General features: G+C 39.7%; 1 protein-coding gene across 1 annotated transcript in view; it reads left to right on the top strand.

The window, feature by feature from the left end:
- Window positions 1-1,592: 1,592 nt before the first annotated feature.
- LOC132816633 (NALCN channel auxiliary factor 1) overlaps window positions 1,593-21,284 on the top strand; it is a 525,973-nt gene continuing 506,281 nt past the window's right edge. Inside the window, exon 1 of the mRNA XM_060826457.1 lies at window positions 1,593-2,318. Coding sequence (XP_060682440.1) covers window positions 1,593-2,318 — 726 coding nt within the window. The remainder of the gene's footprint in view (window positions 2,319-21,284) is intronic.

Here is a 21,284-nt window from a genome sequence, read left to right as displayed (position 1 = left end):
CTGTGGTCTAATTGCTCAGGATTCCCCAGCGTTTTCCTGCCGCTGATGAAGTGATTCGTTCAGGGAGCAGCGTTCCTCAATGTCAAGCCGTTCCTACCATCTCTCTCAAAGATAACGCTGGCGTGTGCGGTGCAGCTTCGGGTGTCGTAGGGCAAGAAGCGAAATGATAGTTTATTTTTTTGTTATTGTTGCTTTCGCATGCGCTCGTCACTGCCTTTCAGACTGGCGAGAGGAATACAAATCAGCCCACGGTGCCAGTTTCAAGTTGAAAGCCAACATTGAGCAGCTCTGTCAGAGCACTCGGCTTTCAGTAACACACACCAAGGCGTTGGAATGTATCTCGCCCACCCACCCGGCCCCTTCCCCTCCTTTCGCAAAGTTGCTCCGCTGTCAGACGGCATTTCGCAAGAATTGTTGCTTCGGGGTTGAGGACATTTGGTCAACTCAGTGAAGCGAGCGCCAGCCCCCATCAGGGACACAGCCCGGACGGATCAGCCGGGCGATTTCCCAGCCCCAGACTGCAGCAGGGACCATGGGCTGCAGCACGGTTCCCTACAGCAGCCCGCAGCCTCGGAGAAAGGGTTGAGTGTGGCTCGTGTTCTCTCGCCCCTTCACCATCCGGAATCCTGCCTCCCGTCAATTGCGCAGAGCAACACTGAGGGACTCAGTGCCATCGGATAGGACCCTCGGTTCCAAATCCCGGTCGAGTCCCCCCCACAAACACCCTGCGCCTTTTTTTGTTGTTGGCATCTTTTGGAAACGTATACTTTTCGGTGTTATCTTCAAGGAAACTTCAGGGATTGAAAAATGCCAAACCATTGCTCGTTTGGTGTTGGTGTGGACTATGAGGAGTGGACAGGGGGCTGTTGATGTATAACAGGATTGAGTTTGGGGTTTCTGTCTGGCTGGGTCCCCACTCTCTCCCACTGGAAGACCAGACAGCTGTGTCTCACGGATGGAGATATCTCAGAGCTAGAGATGACGCAAACCATCGTCTCCTTCACCCTCCTCCCCATCCCCAAAAATAATAATGGGTGATTCGAGGCGAAGATGGCCGCAACTTGACATCCAGCGAAGAGATCGGTGGCAATCCCAGCGTTAGAGGCAGCGACATTTTGCCTGGATCTGGAGAAACAGTTGAACTTTTTTCTCTCTCTCTCTCTCCCTCTCTCTCTGCGCGCATTTAGTTGGAGCTTACACTCGGTGGTTAATGGGGTTTGGATGCGAGAGGCTGGAATGTGGCAGGCTGTGAATCTTGCAGAGTGTGTTGAGGAGAGAGCAGGAGAGCACTGCAAGATCTGGTGTCCTGACCAGGATGCAGTCACCGGAGAAGTAGGCTTTCCCCCGGGGAGTCATTGGGAGGAGGGGGCTGGGGTTTGGGGGGACTCTGATGCGACAGACCTCCTGTGCTCGCTCCCAGGGATTGGATGGCAGCAGTTGACCGTCTGCTGAGGGTCGGAGCCAGATTGAAGAGGATCCACCGTCCGGGGGAATAACAGGCGAATCTCACCAGGCAGACAATCCCGGTCCATGTCTATTGGGGCGAGCGAGCATTCATTGTGCAATCGGCCGGCGTTGCTCTTGCTTGCAAGATGACCAGGGGCGCCTGGATGTGTCGGCAGCAAGGGGACGGTTTACAAATTTGGTATGTACCCCGCCAGAGCGACAAACCCTGCACAGATTCCGAACGAGCCCAGAAATGGCGACTGTCTCTCGCGTCTCTCTTGTTTTTCACCGTCCTGCTCTCTGATCACTTGTGGCTGTGTGCAGAGGCGAATCTGACCGGGATCAGAGACCAGGAGCAGGGCACCTTGGCAAAGATGGGCGGGGAGCGGACAGATCACTTACCTTCCCCCGTCTCCCCTAGACCTGAGCAGCCAAGCGAAGCCAGCAGCAGCAGTGGCAAACATACTATTTTTATAGGTAATATCACAGCCAGACCGAGCTGGCAATTAGAAACTTGTTACCCACATTGTCTAACTGACCAGTGTTTCATTGTTGAAGATGCTGAGTCTATCTGTGGACGCGTGAGTGAGCGATTAAGCAGGGGCGCCTGGTCTTTTAGTAATTTCCACCTTGCCTTTTGTGAATCTTATACCCTTTCGGAACTGTTCGCTGGGATGCCTACGCCAGAAGGCTCGAATTGCCATCTCAATGTAGTGATGGATGGAGATGCTATCGTTTGCGTTCGGTGTGTTGAGACTTACCAGCGGTTAGACCAGCACGCCCAGGAGAAGTATGAAGAGTTCCAGGTCTTGTTTCAGAAGTATTTGCATTCGGGGGAGTACTCGGTGAAAAGTTGCATCCAAGACTGCAAGGTAAGGGCGTAGACTTTATTCCTGTCTGTTGAGTCCTGGAGGGTTGGAGATTCTTGCTGTTGGCATGGCGACAGCAGTTGGTTGCTGGCAAGTGATGCCCCGGGATTCCTCGGGAACTGTTGTTTGGAATTGTTGGCGAGGTGCCAAAAAGAAAGCAGAACGTTGCTTCCCAAAATATTGTCTCTTAGCCAACTGGGGCGGAGTGAAGTGCTGGTGATTTTGCGCAGTGATCAAGTGCGGACAAGCGGCGCAAGTAAATGACTGTATATCTTTACTGATAGGGAGAGTATAGCGGGAAAGTGGAGATTTAGGATTGCGGCGCTCATATGTTTTTTTTCCCCCAAAAGATTAGCACATGCTTCTCAGCTGTTTGCCATGGAACCGACTTACAGTGGTTGTAGATGTCAGCAGTGCGCTAGGGAACCACAATGGAAGTGTGCCCTTTTTAGTTGAATACAAAACAAAACCTGAACTGCAACTCAGGCAGATTCTTAAAGTGGAGTTGAGATAAAGCAATTGTCAGCTCTCAACTTACTGTTTCAATGCTTCGGTTGGGTTACTTGTTGCCTTCTCTCAATGTGTGTGTGTGTGTATGTGTGTGTGTGAATTCCCGAGACTCGCATTGGGGAAATAGCCGATGGTCATTGTACGTCTCTTCCTATTTTGCTTGAGTTGTGCTTGAAGAGTCTAGATGCGAACACACTGTTGGATAATTTAAGAGCAATAAGAATGATGGCCCACATGCAATGTCGAAGCAGGAGCCTCAGCAGTCCAAACATCGTGGCAGAATTTCAATTAGGCTCATCGTTATTCCTTGCACATCCTCACATGCAACACAGAGGAATCCTAACTGTTAGATTCCAGCTGTATTCACAGCGCTGTTGAGCAGCTATCAGTCAGAAACTTTCCCAGCACACTCGGCGGGTGCTCAGGGAACGGGATATACTGCACACCCAATTTCCACTTAGCATTCACTCAACAAATCACTCGACATTAATATTGATTGGGCATCAGCCTTCACCATTGAAGAAATTGCTGTCTACATTTAAAAAAATAATGTTCAAACACTAAGAGCTACGAGAGGCAGTGCATTTTCAGAGATGTTGAGGGTAAAGCGCTGGAAGCGAATGGAATAGGTGTATGGGTCAGTGCCAATGAAAGGCAGAAGAGAAACTGGAACGGTCGAAAGTCATACTCCCATCCGTTTTGTGTAATAAAACAAAGCATTTGGCGTAAATTCTAAGCTTGAAGTGGCGCCACAGCCAATCAACATTAGTTGCTCTCCAGGGTGCTGAAAACACAAGGCGATCGAGGAGCAGATGATCATGGGCATGTTGGACATTTTCCTGTGAAGTATCTAGATTGGATACTGTCGCGCTATTTTCTAGCGATAATCTATTTTCTAGCGATAATTACTTTTATTGCGAATTTGATTCTTAAATATGTTCAATTATTTTTCATAATAATCTGGAATGGTTTTGAATGGTATATTAAATAGGTTTTCTCTAGAAGATATTGTTGTAGCTCAAAGAATGTTAGATCCATATTGTGCATTTCGTGACATCTATGTTATAGAAATTTGAAACAAAAAAGTGCATTTTATGTTCGCATTATTTTACTGCAGAGTTTACTGTCGTCATTTATTTGCTTTCAAAAGATGTCAAAATGTGTTAATTGGAATGTATATGTCAATAGATGAATGGATTATGGCTTTTGTGAAAAGGTAGAATTACATACACACTTCAAATCAACAAGTTCATTTTACGCTTGGTGCTGAGTAACAGTCTGTGAAATATCAAACCTTTGAAAAATTACTGTTTATTTACAGTGGAATGGGAACTCAATGTATTTCTAAGGTCAGTAGCCATAGGATTGCCATTTATGTACATAGAAAATTTTAAGTATGTGTAGACTAGATGTTTTAGAATTATTTCTTAAGTGGTTTTATTCTATATTTGTTTTGCTGTTTTGATCTTCTCAGCTGCTGTTTTGTCACAGTTGGTGAATAGATTTTTGATAATCCATTAACAATAAAGTGATATGACATTTGCATGCTGCCATGATAGCTGCATCAATTGACAGCAAAAAAAAACCCAACAATATTTGTCTTCAGGAAACTGGGAAGTACTTAGTAGTCTGTGTATATACAAGATTCTTTGTTTTCTCAATGTTTGAGAGTTAAAATGCCAATAAACATAAATCACTACCAAGGTCTTATTTCAACACACAATAATGATTTGCTTGCAGAAATGTTCAGTATGAATCATTTCAAGATCAGCAATATAGTCAAGTAAACTCATTTCACCAATGATTATTATTGGAGAGATTTGGATTCAGCAGAGAAAGCTCTTTATAGTTGGTTGAATCAGTGAGGTGTAAAATGAAAATAGTTGATAAAAATGATGTAGAGATGAAATACATAGTGTGCTTTTATTCTCTCATTTGAGAAAAATAAATTGTTATCTACATACAATTAGAAAATGCAATTACATTTGTGGCTATTTTACCAAATAAGAAGATCCAGAATTTAAATGTAACTTTTGTAATAATAAAAGATTGTTCATTATGTACTATAAAAATATTGACCTTAAAATAACCAAATCTAATTAGGAGCTAAGGAAGTGTAAGATGTTTAGGATTATTCTAAAAAGAAAAAGGATAAACTTTTTCACTCCAAACTTTATATCATTGTCAAAGAAAACATCTTCTAAATTAAACATCTAAGGTATGGTTTCAAGTATACTTGAGGTTATCTCATGGTTTGAAGTTTCAGGCCTTGAAAATGTCTTCAGCCTTTTGCAGTGGAGCAGTACACACTTTGAGGACAAGGACAGTGGAGGTGGAAGGGTAGAATCATCAGGGAGGCACACCTTGTTTATAGTTTCATCTTGTTTATAGTTTCATTGGTTACTATCACAATTTTGCGGCTATTGGTTACTAATGGTAAAATGCATTTCAGCAATGAATCAAGATTCTCTCTACCTACTGTCTATTATTTGACTCAGTTCCCTTGATTTTCATGGAGGTCAGTTCCATCTAAAAATCAACAGTAAAATGTGATTTAGCAATCACATTTGGGTAATCCAGAGCAATGCTTATCTTTTTTTCCTCTTTCATATCTAAAATATATTATATATAAATATATAACTGAGCACTTGATCAATATTTTGTGCACATGCAACACAAATGATCAGTAGAATTGGCTACATGTATGCATCATTTATGGATTTCAGACTTGAAAGTGAATTTTCATTTTCATTTCTTGTACAAATATGTCCATTTGATTTTCTGCCAACATAACATATTACATGATTTTTTCTAATGTAAAAACAAATAATTGTAGTCCTTTGTGTCTATTCCTACACACTTAGAATTATTTTTACACAATCTTAATGGAAGTATGAACAAAGGGTATTTCCAGGATGATACTTCATGTATTGATCTCCCATAGTCAAAATATATATATTGTCATTCATTGTCAATTACATCATGCAGGAAGAATTACCAATTGGTTATGGAATTTAGGACCTATGCTTGTATATTCCAACATCAGTTCAAATACTTTTAAAAGTGACAGGAATAAATAAGAAGGTTGAAGAAGTCTTCAGCACTCTCTACACACACAGTTCCATTGTAATATAGAAATGATTCATTTTACAGAGTATAAAACTTAGAACTCCAAGAGGAGCATTGAAAGAGAACTCTTGGAACATAATTAGCAGTAATGATGTGTAATGATCTGGCTTTCCTACATTACAGATTTTGGTGTGGGCGCCTTTTTGATACATTTTTCATTGTTGCCTGCCCCTCCCCCCCCCCCCCCCCCAACTTCTCCATTCATACACCACAGCAAACTATATTTATGGACCATTTTTATTTCAATGCTTTCCTCATTACCACTTTCTTTAGCATGGGCCATAATCACTGATGTTACTTAATCACATCTGCACTGTACCTTATCACATTTCTCTCAATTTTGTCCTTTTTCTGATCCCATGTCCTTAAACTTGTGCTTGCTATTAAACTATCAGTCTCCAACTTCCTCAGTTGAAAGGTCATTGGGCTAAAACGTTAACTTGACCTGCTTCCAACATTTTCTCTTTTATTTCAATTTTTCATTTTTTTTTGTTGAATGATGGTTTTTCTCTGCTCTTGAATACAACACAGTGTTCAAGACAATGGAAAGAAAAATTCATAGCAATTTAGAGAAGGAAAACAAAGGGTAGATTTGCAACCATTTAACGCTAGTGGCAAGACAATATTCATTAGGATATAAAGCTTCTTGGTACGTCAGCCCTCAAATTAGAAATTGTCTTCCTGATGCCAGTAGAACCATGATTGAAAACTGAATTTTGCAGAATATATATCAATTTCCAGGTTAGTGGAATGAAATTCTGACATCCCTTGACTTTTCTGAGGAAGGTACTCTTCCTCAGAAAAGTCAAGGGATTTCAGCATTTCAGGCTCCAAGCTCCATAAATGCAACCTTGGTCAATGCTGCTTCACATATCTAGCAATTACATTCTCCCAACGACTCAATGGATTTATATTCTTCATAATTGCATTGGATTAGAATAGTTGAATTTTGGAGGCCAAGCATAATTCCTACTCCAGGCAACGATCCTACAAATAACACACCAACTTTAAGATACACCAGAGTCTTTCAACAATTGTCCACTTCACTGGCCAGCTAACTGATGATTGTTCAAAAGAAAAGTTCATGCATGAGAGTTTGCTTTGAATTGTGGAATTTCTTTTGTATGGTTTCTTTATTGGAATGTAATTGATACAGTACATAATTCTATTCAGTTTTGAAATATATCAAGTGGCATAATATGAAGCATCGTTTCCTTTATTCATCTAATTGGCTGATTTGTTGACCTGTGATTTCTGGTATCAAATAGAAATAAGTTTTCAGTAACTTATCATAGAACAGTCATTAATTATATGTTGTGACACCACTAAGTGTTCAATTACACCCCCATTATGTACTTGTGAAGTTTTGTCAATGAACTGCCTTGGACAGGTGAAAAATATATGCTTCTATTTTGTGTAAAGTTGAATTTTATGCAGCTATTTGACGTTATGTTTGCTTTCAACTTAAGTGCTGCCTTTTATTTTACCTTCAAAAGTAAATAAAAATCTATTTTGTTCGTCTCATAAATCAGCATAAATGAATCCATGTTTTTATGACTAAAATAATAGCTGATTATCCCTAATAAATTGGATTCAGGAGTGATTATTCTCCATATGTACTTAGATTTTTTAAATCTTTATTCTGGTATATTCTGCATTGCTCCTCTCATAACTTTGTTTTTTTATCCTCAAGGTTAACTAGTTTTGTACAGAACATTTGAAAAGAAAATATATTTCATTTTAATTATACTAATTTCAATTTTAATTGCAGATAAGAACAGAGTAATGATTTTACTCACCTCCAAACCTCTTATCCTGCATCTCATAACACCTCTGAAGGTTTCATGCACATTTATTTGTTGACTATATTTATAAAATCCTATTTGATCATGGAGTTAGCCTCATGACAACTGTAAAATATAATTCTTAGTACAGTACCGGGTTAAATAATGTAACTTTTATTAATTCTCATAGAACAGTCTAGAAAGCTAACTCTGGAGGGGAAATTTGAGGGTCAGATCCCATCATAAAGGTAGTTATTGAATACAATTAAATGCATTTGATTTTAAAAAGTTTTATTGAAATCTTACTTTTTAATTATCTTGTATACCTAAATCTTATAATCTTAAACATTATTTTGTACACTTTGTAAGGAACTCTTTTTTTAATTATTTAAGTTGTGCAGTGTTCAATTTTCATTAGCTGACAATCATATCCCAGTCTCCTGCTGAGATGTATAATAAGTGTTTTTACTTTGGAAAATATCACCCTTTAACTTGGCTGAAATTAGCTGATACAGTGATGTGAACTCTTCTTCTCTCTTTCACTTTATACCTGTACACCTGGGTTACTATTTAAAATGAGATGCTACGTCTTTGTCTGATGCAGGTAGGTGTCTATTGATCAACTTTTTAAAAATATCTGTTTCTAACATCTTGAAACCCGCAGTCCATACTCATGTTAGAACCTGTCCCAGATTGAAATAAAAAATTAGAAATGAGAAAATAAATTTAATACTCTTGTAAATTTTCAGAAAAGTACTGAAGAGTGGCAACTGATATGCCTTTAACAACCTCCAATAAAGGATATTTTTAAACTACCTAAATGCACAACATAGATATTAAATTGGGAATCATCTGACAGATGAGTAAACTTGTCATTATGTTCTTAAAATGCTCAGTGGTTGTAAGGTTAACTCCAATTGATACTATTCGGGCACACATCAATGAGTACAATGTGAAATGTAACTGACATGATCTGAGTGGTATTGCAGATTGCCGTTTGAACTTGGCTCCCAGGAGAGAGCTTTGCACATGTACAACACATATTGCTTTCAAAGTATCTAAAAGTGTCATTTTGAAAACATTAAGCAGTAAGGTTATTTCCTTAATCTAAAAAGGATTCAATATTAATTCAATTACGCACACAAAATATTCAACGTGAGAAATCCAGAAACAGACACTGGTTAAGCTACTGGGTAAGAGTATTATAAACCTAGGCAGTTAGACTAGGCACTCAACGATCATGCAGCTGATAATAGTCATGCCTCTGGTTCTGGGTTCAATCCCATTTCAGAGCATTGAGCAACAAATCTAGGCTGACATTCTTGTGTAGTGTGGATGAAGTGTTGCATTTTTGAAAGTGGCATTAAATCAAGACCTTAGCTATCCTCTCAGATGGATGTAAGGGTGCAGCTCACTCTTTGAATACCAGAAGACTTCTGGCTAGTATTTATCCCCTAGATTACCTGGTTCATGTCTCATGGCTGTTTGTGGGACTTGATTGAATGTCATTTGGCTGCAATATTTTCCAAGATGACAACAGTAACTACAATTGAAATTGTAGTTTTGGACATGAAACACTTTGGGCGGTTGCAATCAGCACAAAACATTTGCATTTTTTTTCTTCTTTTGCATTCTTAATACTTGAATTATTTGGTTATTGTTGCACAAACACTGAAAACTATTTTATATTAATTCAGAATGGGAATGTTAATGCAGTCTCAATTAGCATACTCAATAGATGAATCCTATTGGGCAGCACGGTGGCACAGTGGTTAGCACTGCTGTCTCACAGAGCCTGAGAGCCGGGTTCAATTCCCGACTCAGGCGACTGACTGTGTGGAGTTTGCACATTCTCCCCATGTCTGCGTGGGTTTCCTCTGGGTGCTCCGGTTTCCTCCCACAGTCCAAAGATGTGCGGGTCAGGTGAATTGGCCATGCTAAATTGCCCTTAGTGTTAGGTAAGGGGTAAATATAGGAGTATAGGTGGGTTGCGCTTCGGTGGGTCAATGTGGACTTGTTGGGCCGAAGGGCCTGTTTCCACACTGTAAGTAATCTAATCTAATTTGTTTGGACAGATATAACAGAACTTCCATGTACCTGCATTAACAAATATCATGAATACACCTTTACAGACTTTTTGTTTAACGTCCAATCTGTAGCTACTATCTTTCTTCAATATCTATTGACAATCTATTACCTATTGCTTAGGCTACAAATCATTAATTTAGTCTGTAGTATAGAATCAGTAAGATTTCTTACATAACTGCCATGAGGTGGTTGATTGCGTATGAATCACAGATGCATCCAATTAACATGATTATGACTTCAAGTGCCAAGAATCTTTTTCAGCAACTTTTAAACAAACAAATAATAATTTATTCAGAATATTTTTAATTAGAAAGTAATCTTCATGGATAGTTGTCGCTGATAGTAAATCCACTTGATTTATGTATCTGATGAATCACAGCATAAAGGTAGAGATGGGTCCATAAAGGCCGGTAACCTGTCACCAAGACACCCTTTATTTACACGTGCATCATATATGACACTGATCCCATTAGCACAGAGCCAGCTCCCAGAACGAAGAGAACCTCTGACACACTGTTTATGTCTGTCAGCCAGGACTCCTTGATTGAACCAGATTAACTGCCCCAATAATGGAATTCACATTCACTGAGGTCCATCTGGCTGACCTTATTTCAACCACTACAGTACTATTTCATTAGTTTTTCTTAGGCCATGCATTATTCATCCATATTGTGTTGACTAGAAATGAAACATTAATCAAATGTGAGGCATTAACCCATACTTTGGCTAACTGACTATTTGTATTTATGGAGCAGTTATTGACAATCTGAAAATGATGGTGGATATATCATCTTGTTGATGCCAGTGCAATGCATTACCCTATAGTTAAATGAGCCCTGATGAAGGGCTTTGGCCCAAAACATCGAATTTCCTGTTCCTAGGATGCTGCCTAACCTGCTGTGCTTTAACCAGCAACACATTTTCACCGATAGTTAAATGAACCTGTTTTGAGTAATAGAACCAAAACAGAAATGGCTGGAGATGCTCAGCAGCTCTGGCAGCACCTGTGGAGAGAAATCAGAGTTAATGTTTTCGGTGCAGTGACCCTTTCTCAGAACTGATGCTAGCGAAGAAAAAGATATTTTTTATGCAGAAGCTAGGGTGGGGAATGGAATAAGAAGTAAATGATAAGTGGAAATAGAACCCAGAGAGAGAGAGAGAGAAGAGCAGTTGAACAGAAAAAGAAATGGATGATAATCAGCCTGGAAGAATGAACAGCAACTAATAGGGATAATTAGAGGCTAACAATTGGTTGTGTGTAATAACAGACCACACGGGATAAATTGCAATAACAATAAATTATTGATTGTTAGTTTGAAAGTTGCTGAAATAGATTCTTGGCACTTGAAGTCAGAATCATGTTAATTGGATATATTTGTGCTTCATACTCAATCAACCACCTCATGGAAGCTATGTAAGAAACCTTACTGATTCCATACTTAACTACAGACTAGATTTCATGTTGGTTCATTGATGAGATGTAGCCTAAGCAATAGGTAATAGATTATAGATAGATATTGGAGAAAGATAGTAGTAACAGATTGGGTTTTTTAAAAAGCCTTTTAAAAAGCATTCACAACATTTATTAATGCAGTTATGTGGACGTTCTAATGCTGTATTTGTCACACAAAAAAACAGGATTCATCTATTGAATATGCCTGTTGTGGGGTTTGGGATAAGGATATGGGAGTAAGCACCTCAAATCCTAAAATTGTTGCCAGAAGCTGTAGATTTTCCAAATGGAAAATGAGGTGCTGTTCTTCCGGCTTGCACCGAGTTCCTCTGGAGTACTGCAGCAAGTGTGAGACAGAGATGTTGGTCGGGTAGCACGATGGTATGTTCAAGTGGCAGGCAACTAGAAGCTCAGGGTCTTTTTTGCAGACAGAAGGTGGATATTCCGCAAAACTGTCACCCAGTCTACACTTCATTTCTGCAGTGGGGTTCAGAGTGAGGGGGATCTAATAGAGACTTTTAAAATTCTAACATTACTAGGCAGAGTAGATGCAGGGAGGATGTTCCCAATGATGGATGCATCCTGAACGAATGGTCATAGTCTGAGGATTTGGGGTTGACCATTTAGGATGGAGATGAAGAGACATCTCTTCACCATAAGAGTGGTGAGCCAGTGGAATTCATTACCACAGGAAGTAGTTGGTGCCATAACATTGAATGTATTCAAGACGCAGCTAGATACTGTACTTGGGGCGAATGGGTTCACAGGTTATGAGGAGAAAGCAGGCTTCTGAGTTGGATGATTGGCAATGATTGTGATGAATGGCAGAGCAGACTCAAAGGGCTGAATGACATCCTCCTGCTCCTATCTTCTATGTTTCTATGAGACCACATTGTGAGCAGCGAATGCAATCGATTGCATGAAGTGCAGGAAAGTGCTGCATCACATGGAAGGAGTGTTTGGATTTTTGAATACTGAGGAGAGAGGAAGTAAATGGGCAGGTGTTGTGCTCTCTGCTGTTGCAGGGGAAGGTGCCATGGAGTTGTGGGGGTAGGGGGATAATGGAGCTATTGTTTAGCTTTGGGTGGTAGGTCCATTTTTATTTTAAATTACATCACCGGACCTTTGACTCCTCAGCAGTCATGATCTTCTCCCTTCCCTTATTTGGAGTTACATCTCCCCTAGCCTGAATATGGAAGTGCATCATAGCTTTTTTATGATGAGCAGGTTTTAGGAGGCCTGAAGCACAGACCTAAAAATGACTTTTACTTCTTCATTGGTTGAACAGGGAAGCTATCAGTGCACCCTACCTGTTAGGTGCCCAAAAGTCCAAATCAACAACCTATGATTCCACCAGTACAGAATCTAACGGGAAAAGAAAATAATTTGTCTTTGTGAATATTACACAAGACAATGAGTGATTACAAAGCACTGAGCTCATTAAACAGAGGCCATGACAGCAACTTTGCAACAGGGAATAGCCATCATTTGAACCACCCATTCAATGAGATTTTCCCTTTTATTCCCAATTATAAGATGTTGATGAGGGAAATATTTAAACATCTGTTGATCTGATTTTCCATTGATGAATGTTGTTGGCAAACATAATTCCTAAGATAAATGTCTGCACTGAGGGACATTGATTTTAAACGGTCAGTGCATTATTATTCAGCAAAGCAGTAAGGATGCTGATTTATCATGGTTCTGTTTCACACTAACATCATGATATAAATACTAAATAATGCAGGAAAAAAGACAGTATTCACATGCCAGTGATTACTTTGCTCCAAGACTCAATACAACCTTGATCCAAACATGGACATGACAAAAGAGCTGAATCCCAGAGCTTAGGTGATGACAATTGCCCTTGGCATTTGATAGGGTGAAATATTAAGGAACCCCTATAGAATTATAATTGCTGAGAATAAAGCTTGGAGCAGCTGCCGCCAAGGTACAGTGGGGAAAGACCACTATCTAAGATCTTTCTGCTGAAGTTAAATAGGTGTCCATTCAGTTATTGGACATTCCCAATGCCTCAAATATATATAAATACAGGGTGGAAGTGGGTACTGCAGACTGGAGATTAGAGTCAAGATTAGAGTGGTGCTGCAAAAACACAGCTGGTCAAACAGCATCCGAGGAGCAGGAGAATCAACTCTTCAGGCAAAAGCCCTTTTTCAGGTTTCATTTTGTTTAATTATTGTGATTTATGTATTTAGTGCAATCATGAATACTGAATACAGAAAACTAATCTTGCAATATATCTAATTTATTAAATGCTAGATTAATGTTCCTATTATTAATTTTCATTGGTCTTCTCTCATACTTTAAAATTAGAGAATGTAACCATTGTTTTCTATTTCATAATGAGGCTTAGTACTTCTAACTGACCTTAACGGAATTATAGTATCATACAGCACAGAAACGGACCCTTTGGTCTGACTTGTCGTTACTGATCACCTTTCTCAAACTAAACTAGTCCCATTGCCTGTATTTGGCCCATACCCCTCTAATCCTCTCCAAATGTCTTTTAAATGTCGTAACTATTCCTGTACCTACAATTTTCTCTGGCAATTCATTCCATATACACGCTACTGTGTGAAAAAGTTGCCTGCAAGTCCTTTTTAAATGTTTCCCCTTTCACCTTAAACCCATGCCCTCTAGTTTTGATTTCCCCAGTCAGGAAAAAAGCATCTTTCCCATTCATTTTATTTATGCCCTTCATGATTTTATAAACCTCTGTAAAGTCAACCTCCTACGCTCCATTTAAAAACGTCCCAGCCTCTCCTTCCATATCAAACTCACTAGTTTCAGTAACATCCTTGCAAATCTTATTCTGCACCATTTCTAATTTAATAAGATCCTTCGTATAGCAGGATAATTAGGTTTCTGTAATGTTAATCATCTAATTGACTTTAGGAGCTTTGTGAGACCTGTGCTGAGTTATCATGTCAAGAATCGTAGAAGTCTTGCTGCTTTGGTAATTTAAAGTGTCAGAAACTGTTCCCACTCCTCAACAAATTAGACACAAAAATAAAATAAAGAAATACAGATGCTGAGAATGTGAAATAAAAACAGAAATTGCTGGAGAAACTCAGCCGATCTGATACCATCTGTGGACAGAGAACAGAATTAACATTTTGCATCCAGTGACCCTTCTTCATACACAGAGCTTTTTCAGATTAGTTCTTGATTATCTGCTGTAGGGCAGTTCTCTTAGACAATGGGTATTAAATACATATTAAATGTCAGGAAAATCTAGGAAAGAAAGACATACCTATGTTTATGTTCTGCCTTTAAGGATCTCAGAACGTATCAAAGCATTTGGTACTTTTTGAAGTCAGGTACCAAATTAGATTAGATTACTTACAGTGTGGAAACAAGTCCACACCGACCCTCCGAAGCGCAACCCATCCAGATCCATTCCCCTACATTTTACCCCTGCCTCTAACACTGCGGGCAATTTAACATGGCCAATTTACCTAACCTGCATGTTTTTGGACTGTGGGAGGAAACCAGAGCACTCAGAGGAAATCCACGCAGACACGGGGAGAATGTGCAAACCCGACACAGTCAGTCGCCTGAGGCAGGAATTGAACCCGGGTCTCTGGCGCTGTGAGGCAGCAGTGCTAACCACTGTGCCACCGTGCCGCCCACAAAATTGTGCTAAACAAAATTGCACAAACAGCTGTGTGGTCATGTTAGACTATCAGTTTTAATCATTGGTTTGTGGATAAATATAGATCAAGACTTCACAAAGAACTTGACTGTTCTTCTTTGACATAATAACACACAGGATATTTAAAATCTACCTGGAAAGCTAAGTTTACTTTAACATCTCATTTGAAAGACTGCAGTTGCAACCTCACAGCATTCCCTTATAACAGCATGGGATTGTCAGAATTGATAACAACTCAGAAGGAAGCCATTTGGCATATCATGCTGGTTTGTTGAAAGCGCTGCAGGTTTAATATCATTCGCCCACCCTGTCCTTGCACCCTGTGCATTCTTCCTCTCCATATAATAATCCAAGGTCCTTTTGAAGGTCTCTGTTGAACCTGCCTCCACAAAGCTCACAGGCAGAGCATTCCAGATCTTAACCAGCTGCAATAAGAGAAAGGATTTTCCTCACCATCATTTGCCAAAGTCTGCAGGTGTTCTCTAGTTCTTGATCCATCTTGCTGTTCCTTTTTACACATTCTGCCCAAACTTTTCATGACTTTGAACCCCAGCATCAAATCCTCTTGTGCATTTTCTTTTCATTATTTCTTCTTGTCAGCTTCTCTAATGTATCTATGTAACTGAAGTTGCTCATTCCTTTTGAATTCTGTCTGCACATCATTCCTAAGTGTGGTGCCCACAATTGAAGACATACCAGTTGGGACCAAACCATTAGTTTGTACAAGTTTGGCACAATTTCCTTGCTTCTTAACTCTATGCCAATGTTCTATACTGTAATAAAGCCAATGGTGCTGCTTTATTAACTCATTTCTCAACATGTCTGGTCATGTTTACTGATGTATGTACACATAAATCCAGGTGCTCCTTCTCCTGAACCCTATTTGGAATTATACTCTTTTTATATAACTTGTCAGGAATATTTCTACCAAAATGATTCACTTCACAATTCTCCACATTAAATTTCATCTGCCATTTGTCCACCCATTACAACACCCTGCTCATATCATTTTTGAAGTTCAACATTATCCTCTTACAGTTCAGATTTCATCAAAGTATTATACAATCCACAAATTTTGAAATTATGTTTTTATTACCATGCATAGGTCATTTATTTGTATCAGGAATTGGAGGAGTCCTAGCACCAACCAATTTTAAAGTGCTCTATAAAACATTGTATCTGTTTCTTATCTTTAAGAAAGTTCACATTACAGGATTTGATTGGTTGCAAATAGACAATGTTGAGACTCTGCCTGAAATTCAGTCTGCTGTGTGTTTGCAAGCTGCACACACAGAAGTCAATTGGTTTTCTCCGCTGTCTTCCTAACTAATGCATTTTACTGTTTCAATAAAATAAACCATGGCGTTAATCCCTAATGAGTGTTTGATTATTAGAGCAATATCAATAAAATAACATAAACCTCCCTCTGGTCTAAAACTATCAATTAACTACTCATGTTTCTCCTCACTCTGACAATTTCATACAGGTTGTTCTGCTATAAGGTGGCAGTTGTGTTTCTCTGCAACCCTGTGCTATAGAAAATCTCGCTATGGAAAGTCACTGTAGAAAATCACACTGTAGAAGATGGCTATAGAAAATCAAGATACCTGTTCAGTAGAGAGTCATCAATCGTGTTATTACCAATTTACATTGAAGAAACATGTGTTATTCCAGAACACCATATACTCACCTTACTCAATGAGCGATCTATTTGCACAATAGTCTGTCGTACAGCACTTTATCAAATTTCTTTTTGAAATCCATGTACCCCCATCAACATCATAATTTCCACTAATTGTCTATGTAAGCTTATTGAAAATCTCAAGTGAGTTAATGGGTCATGATAAGCCCTTCATAGATTTGTACTGACTTTCCTTTATTAACTCAGATTTGCCTATCTGTGTGCAGGCTCCAAAAACACTCAAGAAAGTTGGGACCATCAAGGGACCACTTGACCAGCATGAGATCCACAAATGCATTCACTCCCTCTCCCAATGACTCTCAGTAGCTGCAGTGTGTACCATTTATAGAAAGCACTGTAGGAATTCACCAAGGCTCCTTTCACAGCACCTTCCAAATCCATGATCACTCGCTATTTAGAAAGACAAGGGCAGCAGACATATGGGACATCACCACCTGCGAGTTTTCCATCCAAAATACTCACCATCCTGATGTGGAAACATGTCACTTATAAATGGTTCTGCATTCACAGGATTTGTGCATCACTGGCAGGGCCAAAACTCATCACCTATAGTTCATTGTCTTTGAGAAGCTGTTACTGAGCCACCTTCTTGAAGCACTGGAGACAATGGAGCATTCCCTTTCTGAGACCCTTCATTCTGTTTCTGCCTTGCCAAAACAACCTATTGCCAGTTTTGTTGTCTTCTTTCATTAAGCCTGTCTGCATGCCTTCCCTCCTACCTCCTCCTTTGGCTCAGCAGAAATGTTAGTCCAAACAAAACGCTGGTACAATGCCTGTGGAAATTTCAATTGTTGCAAGATTCATCAAGAAGGTTTGCCTTAAACCAGTATGGTTTGAAGCTCCTTCCAATTTATTTATGTTTTATTGCTTGTTTAAAGCAATTAAAATTCAAGATAAATTTACATGTGCACCTCATCAGTTTTGTTGAATTTGGGAAATATATCTGCTGCTAGCCTACTAAGTCCCAAATAAAAGCTATGGTAACAGAGGCAAATACCTCAAAAATTTAAATTTATTCCATTGCCTTCATCCGATTCTTCAGTTGAAGACTGACAATTATATAGAATTTATGTCTGTTTACTGGATAACTAAAACAAATAAAAGCTTATTACAACTGCATTTGAAGTTACGCTCCAATGAATTCTTGCTGGAAAAGCGCAGCAGGTCAGGCAGCATCCAAGGAGTAGGAGATTCGACGTTTCGGGCATAAGCCCTTCTTCAGGATTCCTGAAATGTCGACTCTCCTGCTCCTTGGATGCTGCCTGACCTGCTGCGTTTTTCCAGCAACACATTTTCAGCTCTGATCTCCAGCATCTGCAGTCCTCACTTTCTCCTCCAATGACTTCTTGCTGGAACTGTACATTATCAAAGGACTTTTTTCAGTTCATGAATGACCAGAATGCTTATCTTGAGTGCTTCCCATTGTTATGAACTTAAAAGTGATGAGAAATGGTTTTGCTTTGTTTGTTTGGAAATCTAGATATTTGCTTAAATAATCACGTGGCAAGGTTCACCATTTAAATTTTTAAAAAGCAAGCCAAATCGATGATCATGCATATTACTAACAAACTGTCTTCATATTGATCTTGGTGTGCAAGGCCATAGCACCCTGAAAGAGGTGGTTAAGAAGGCATACAACATGTTTGCTGTCGTTGGTCAAGGCATTGAGAATTAAAATTGGCATGTCATGTTGCCGATGTATAAAACTTTAGTGAGGCCACATGTGGAGTATTGTTTGGAGTATTGGTCACCACACTATAGGAAATATGTGGAAGCTTTCGAGAAGGTGCAAAGAGGTTTACCAGGGTGTTGCCTGGATTGGAGTGTATTAGCTATAAGAAGAGGTTGGATAATTTTGGATTATTTCCATGAGAATGTTGGCGGCTGAGGGACTACCTGATAGGAGAATATGAAGTTATCTGAGAAATAGATAGTGCTGATAGTCAGTGTCTATCTCACCTGGGATGGAACTGCCACATACTATGGGTTATGTGGAAGTACTGGCTTTTGGAGCGCTGCTCCTTCAGCAGGTACCTGATGTGCACCCCAGTCCAACACCGGCACCTCCACATCATGACATATTAAAGGGGAACAGGCTCAAGGTGAGAGGGGGAAAAGTGAAAAGCAGATGTGCATGTCAAGATCTTTTTACCCAGAGGATGGTAGATGCCTGGAAGGCACTGCCAGGGGAGGTGATAGAAGCAAATATGATAGCAACATTTAAGAGGAATTTACATAGACACATGAACAGACTGGAAATAGATAGATATGGACAATCTGGCAGCTGATGGGGCTAGTTTCAAATGGCATCGTGGTCATCACAGACATGGTGGGCCAAAGGGCCTGTTCCTGCACTCTATTGTTGTATGTTCTATCAGGCAATCTGATCACACAATTATTTACTGGAAACTACCTTTTTTTTAGATCAGCAATAAAATCTGAAATAAATCTGTTTTTTAAAGGGACCATCGCTCCAAGTTAAAATAGTTTTATTTTGTGCCCAAAAGCAAATTGCCTTTGCATGATGATGACAGTTTTTAGAAGCTTTATGTGTTGACTCTTTTATGAAGGTTATCTTTATTTGACACCAGTGTCCAATACATTTATTGGTACAATAATATGATTAAACAAATGTATTGCCCCCAACCACCCCCTCCCACCCCCATCTGAACTATATGCTGAACACCAATCTTCATGATCTGTGCACCCACTCTGTATGATCCACATTGTCAATTAACTGCGCAACTGTTTGGGATGTAAAAGAGGTTACTGTCTGTAGTTGTTGAAGAAAATATGATATCTCTTAAAAAGGAAGCGGGTTGCGTACTGTGGCTGCAAGAAGTGCTGCCCTATGAAAGACTGAACTGGGTGAAACTGGGGGAAGTGTGGACACCAATGATTGAGATGCTGCAATAAGGACCTTGATACAAAAAGCCAGAGAGAAGCATGGATTTAATACACCTCCAGCTATCAGCCCTCCCTCCAGGTTGTCATGAGGAAATTGTCACTGAGGTAAATGCCAGGAGTATTGCTCCCAGCTTGTAGATGCAGTGCTGTTAGAAGTTCAATGATTTAGCTAGAATTGTGAAGTGAGATCACTTCTCAAATTCCATATCATCAACAATTGCATCAATTACATTCATAGTAATAATCGGACCAGTACCCCCCAATTCATTCACCACTCTAATCATCACATTACGTTTCACGTTACTCCTTCCTTCATCCTCAAACACTTAGCATTATCACAAAGTTCCTGTATGCAATTCACCTCTTGGGTACAAAATGGCAGATGTTCAACAATGACAGCCATATTTCCTAATGATCTCTCAGTTCCTTGGAGAAGAACATTGCTCATAACACTGAGTAGAAGATTACAAAAACGAGGAATTGGCATGGGAATATACCTTGTCCTTCATTGAAGAAACAGCAGCAATGAGGAAGTTGTTTGAGGGGCGTTTGGTAAATTTCTCATAGGTATCACTAACGTCTTTTTATTCTTATCACATCCTTGTAGAAGCTCTTATAGTCCTTTTCTGTGTCCCATGCGAGTTTACTTTCATATTCTATTTTTCCCCAAATTAAACAAACTCCTCACCTTCCTTTTCTGAATTCTAAATTGTTCTCAGTCCTCGAACTTGCTACATTTTTTAGGAACTTTGTATGAGTTCACTTTATCTCTAATGCTATCATTTTCCTTTCATAATCTGTGTTTGGGTCACTTTTCCAGTTATTTTTGTTTATTCGTGGGATCTGGGTGTTGCTGGCTAGGCCAGCATTAATAGCCCTTCCTGGTTGCCATTGAGAAGGTAATGGTGAGCTGCCTTATTGCACAGCTGCAGTTCATGAGCTGGAGGTAGTTCCGTATTGGGGGGATTTCCATGATTCTGATCCAGTGACAGCGAAGGAATGGTGATATATTTCCAAGGCAGGATGGTGGATGGCTTAGTGGGCAACTTACAATTGTTGCATTCCCTTGTATCTGCTGCCCCTGTCCTTCAAGATGGAAGGGGTCATGGGTTTGGAAGGTGCTGTTTGAGAATCTTTGAATTTGGCAATGCATCTTGTTACCCTGGGTATCAGTGGTGGAGGGAATGGATGTTTGTGGATGTGGTGCGAGTCAAGTGCACTGATTTGTCCTCGATTATGTCAACCTTCTTGAGTGTTTATGGAGCTACATACATCCAGGCAAGTGGGGAGTATTCCATCACACTCCTGACTTGTGGCTTGTAGATCATGGGTAGGCTTTGGGGAGTCAGGAGGTGAGTTACTCACTGCAGTATTCTTAGCCAATATCTATTTCACCAAAACAGAATCTATAACTGCTGCATTGCATGCATTATTTTCTCACATATACTCTGTCTTACCCTGTAATGATGTTACCCAATTTATCATAGCTAACCCACACCTCATACCTTCAAAGTTCCTTTGTTTGGATCTTGGATCCTACTTTGCTTTCTATCCTGATGGAAGATTCAATTGTATTATGGTCACTTTTTCCTAAAGGGCATCTCATTCTCATTGCACAATCAAAATTCTAGGATAATCTATACAATATTTGACTCTTCATCATTCTGGTTGCAAATAAAAACGTCCTCATCCCAGCTGCCACAGTATTATTGCAATT

This window comes from Hemiscyllium ocellatum, chromosome 6, assembly GCF_020745735.1.
Source record: "Hemiscyllium ocellatum isolate sHemOce1 chromosome 6, sHemOce1.pat.X.cur, whole genome shotgun sequence".
NCBI lineage: Eukaryota > Metazoa > Chordata > Chondrichthyes > Orectolobiformes > Hemiscylliidae > Hemiscyllium > Hemiscyllium ocellatum.
This window is presented reverse-complemented; position numbering and strand designations above follow the sequence as displayed.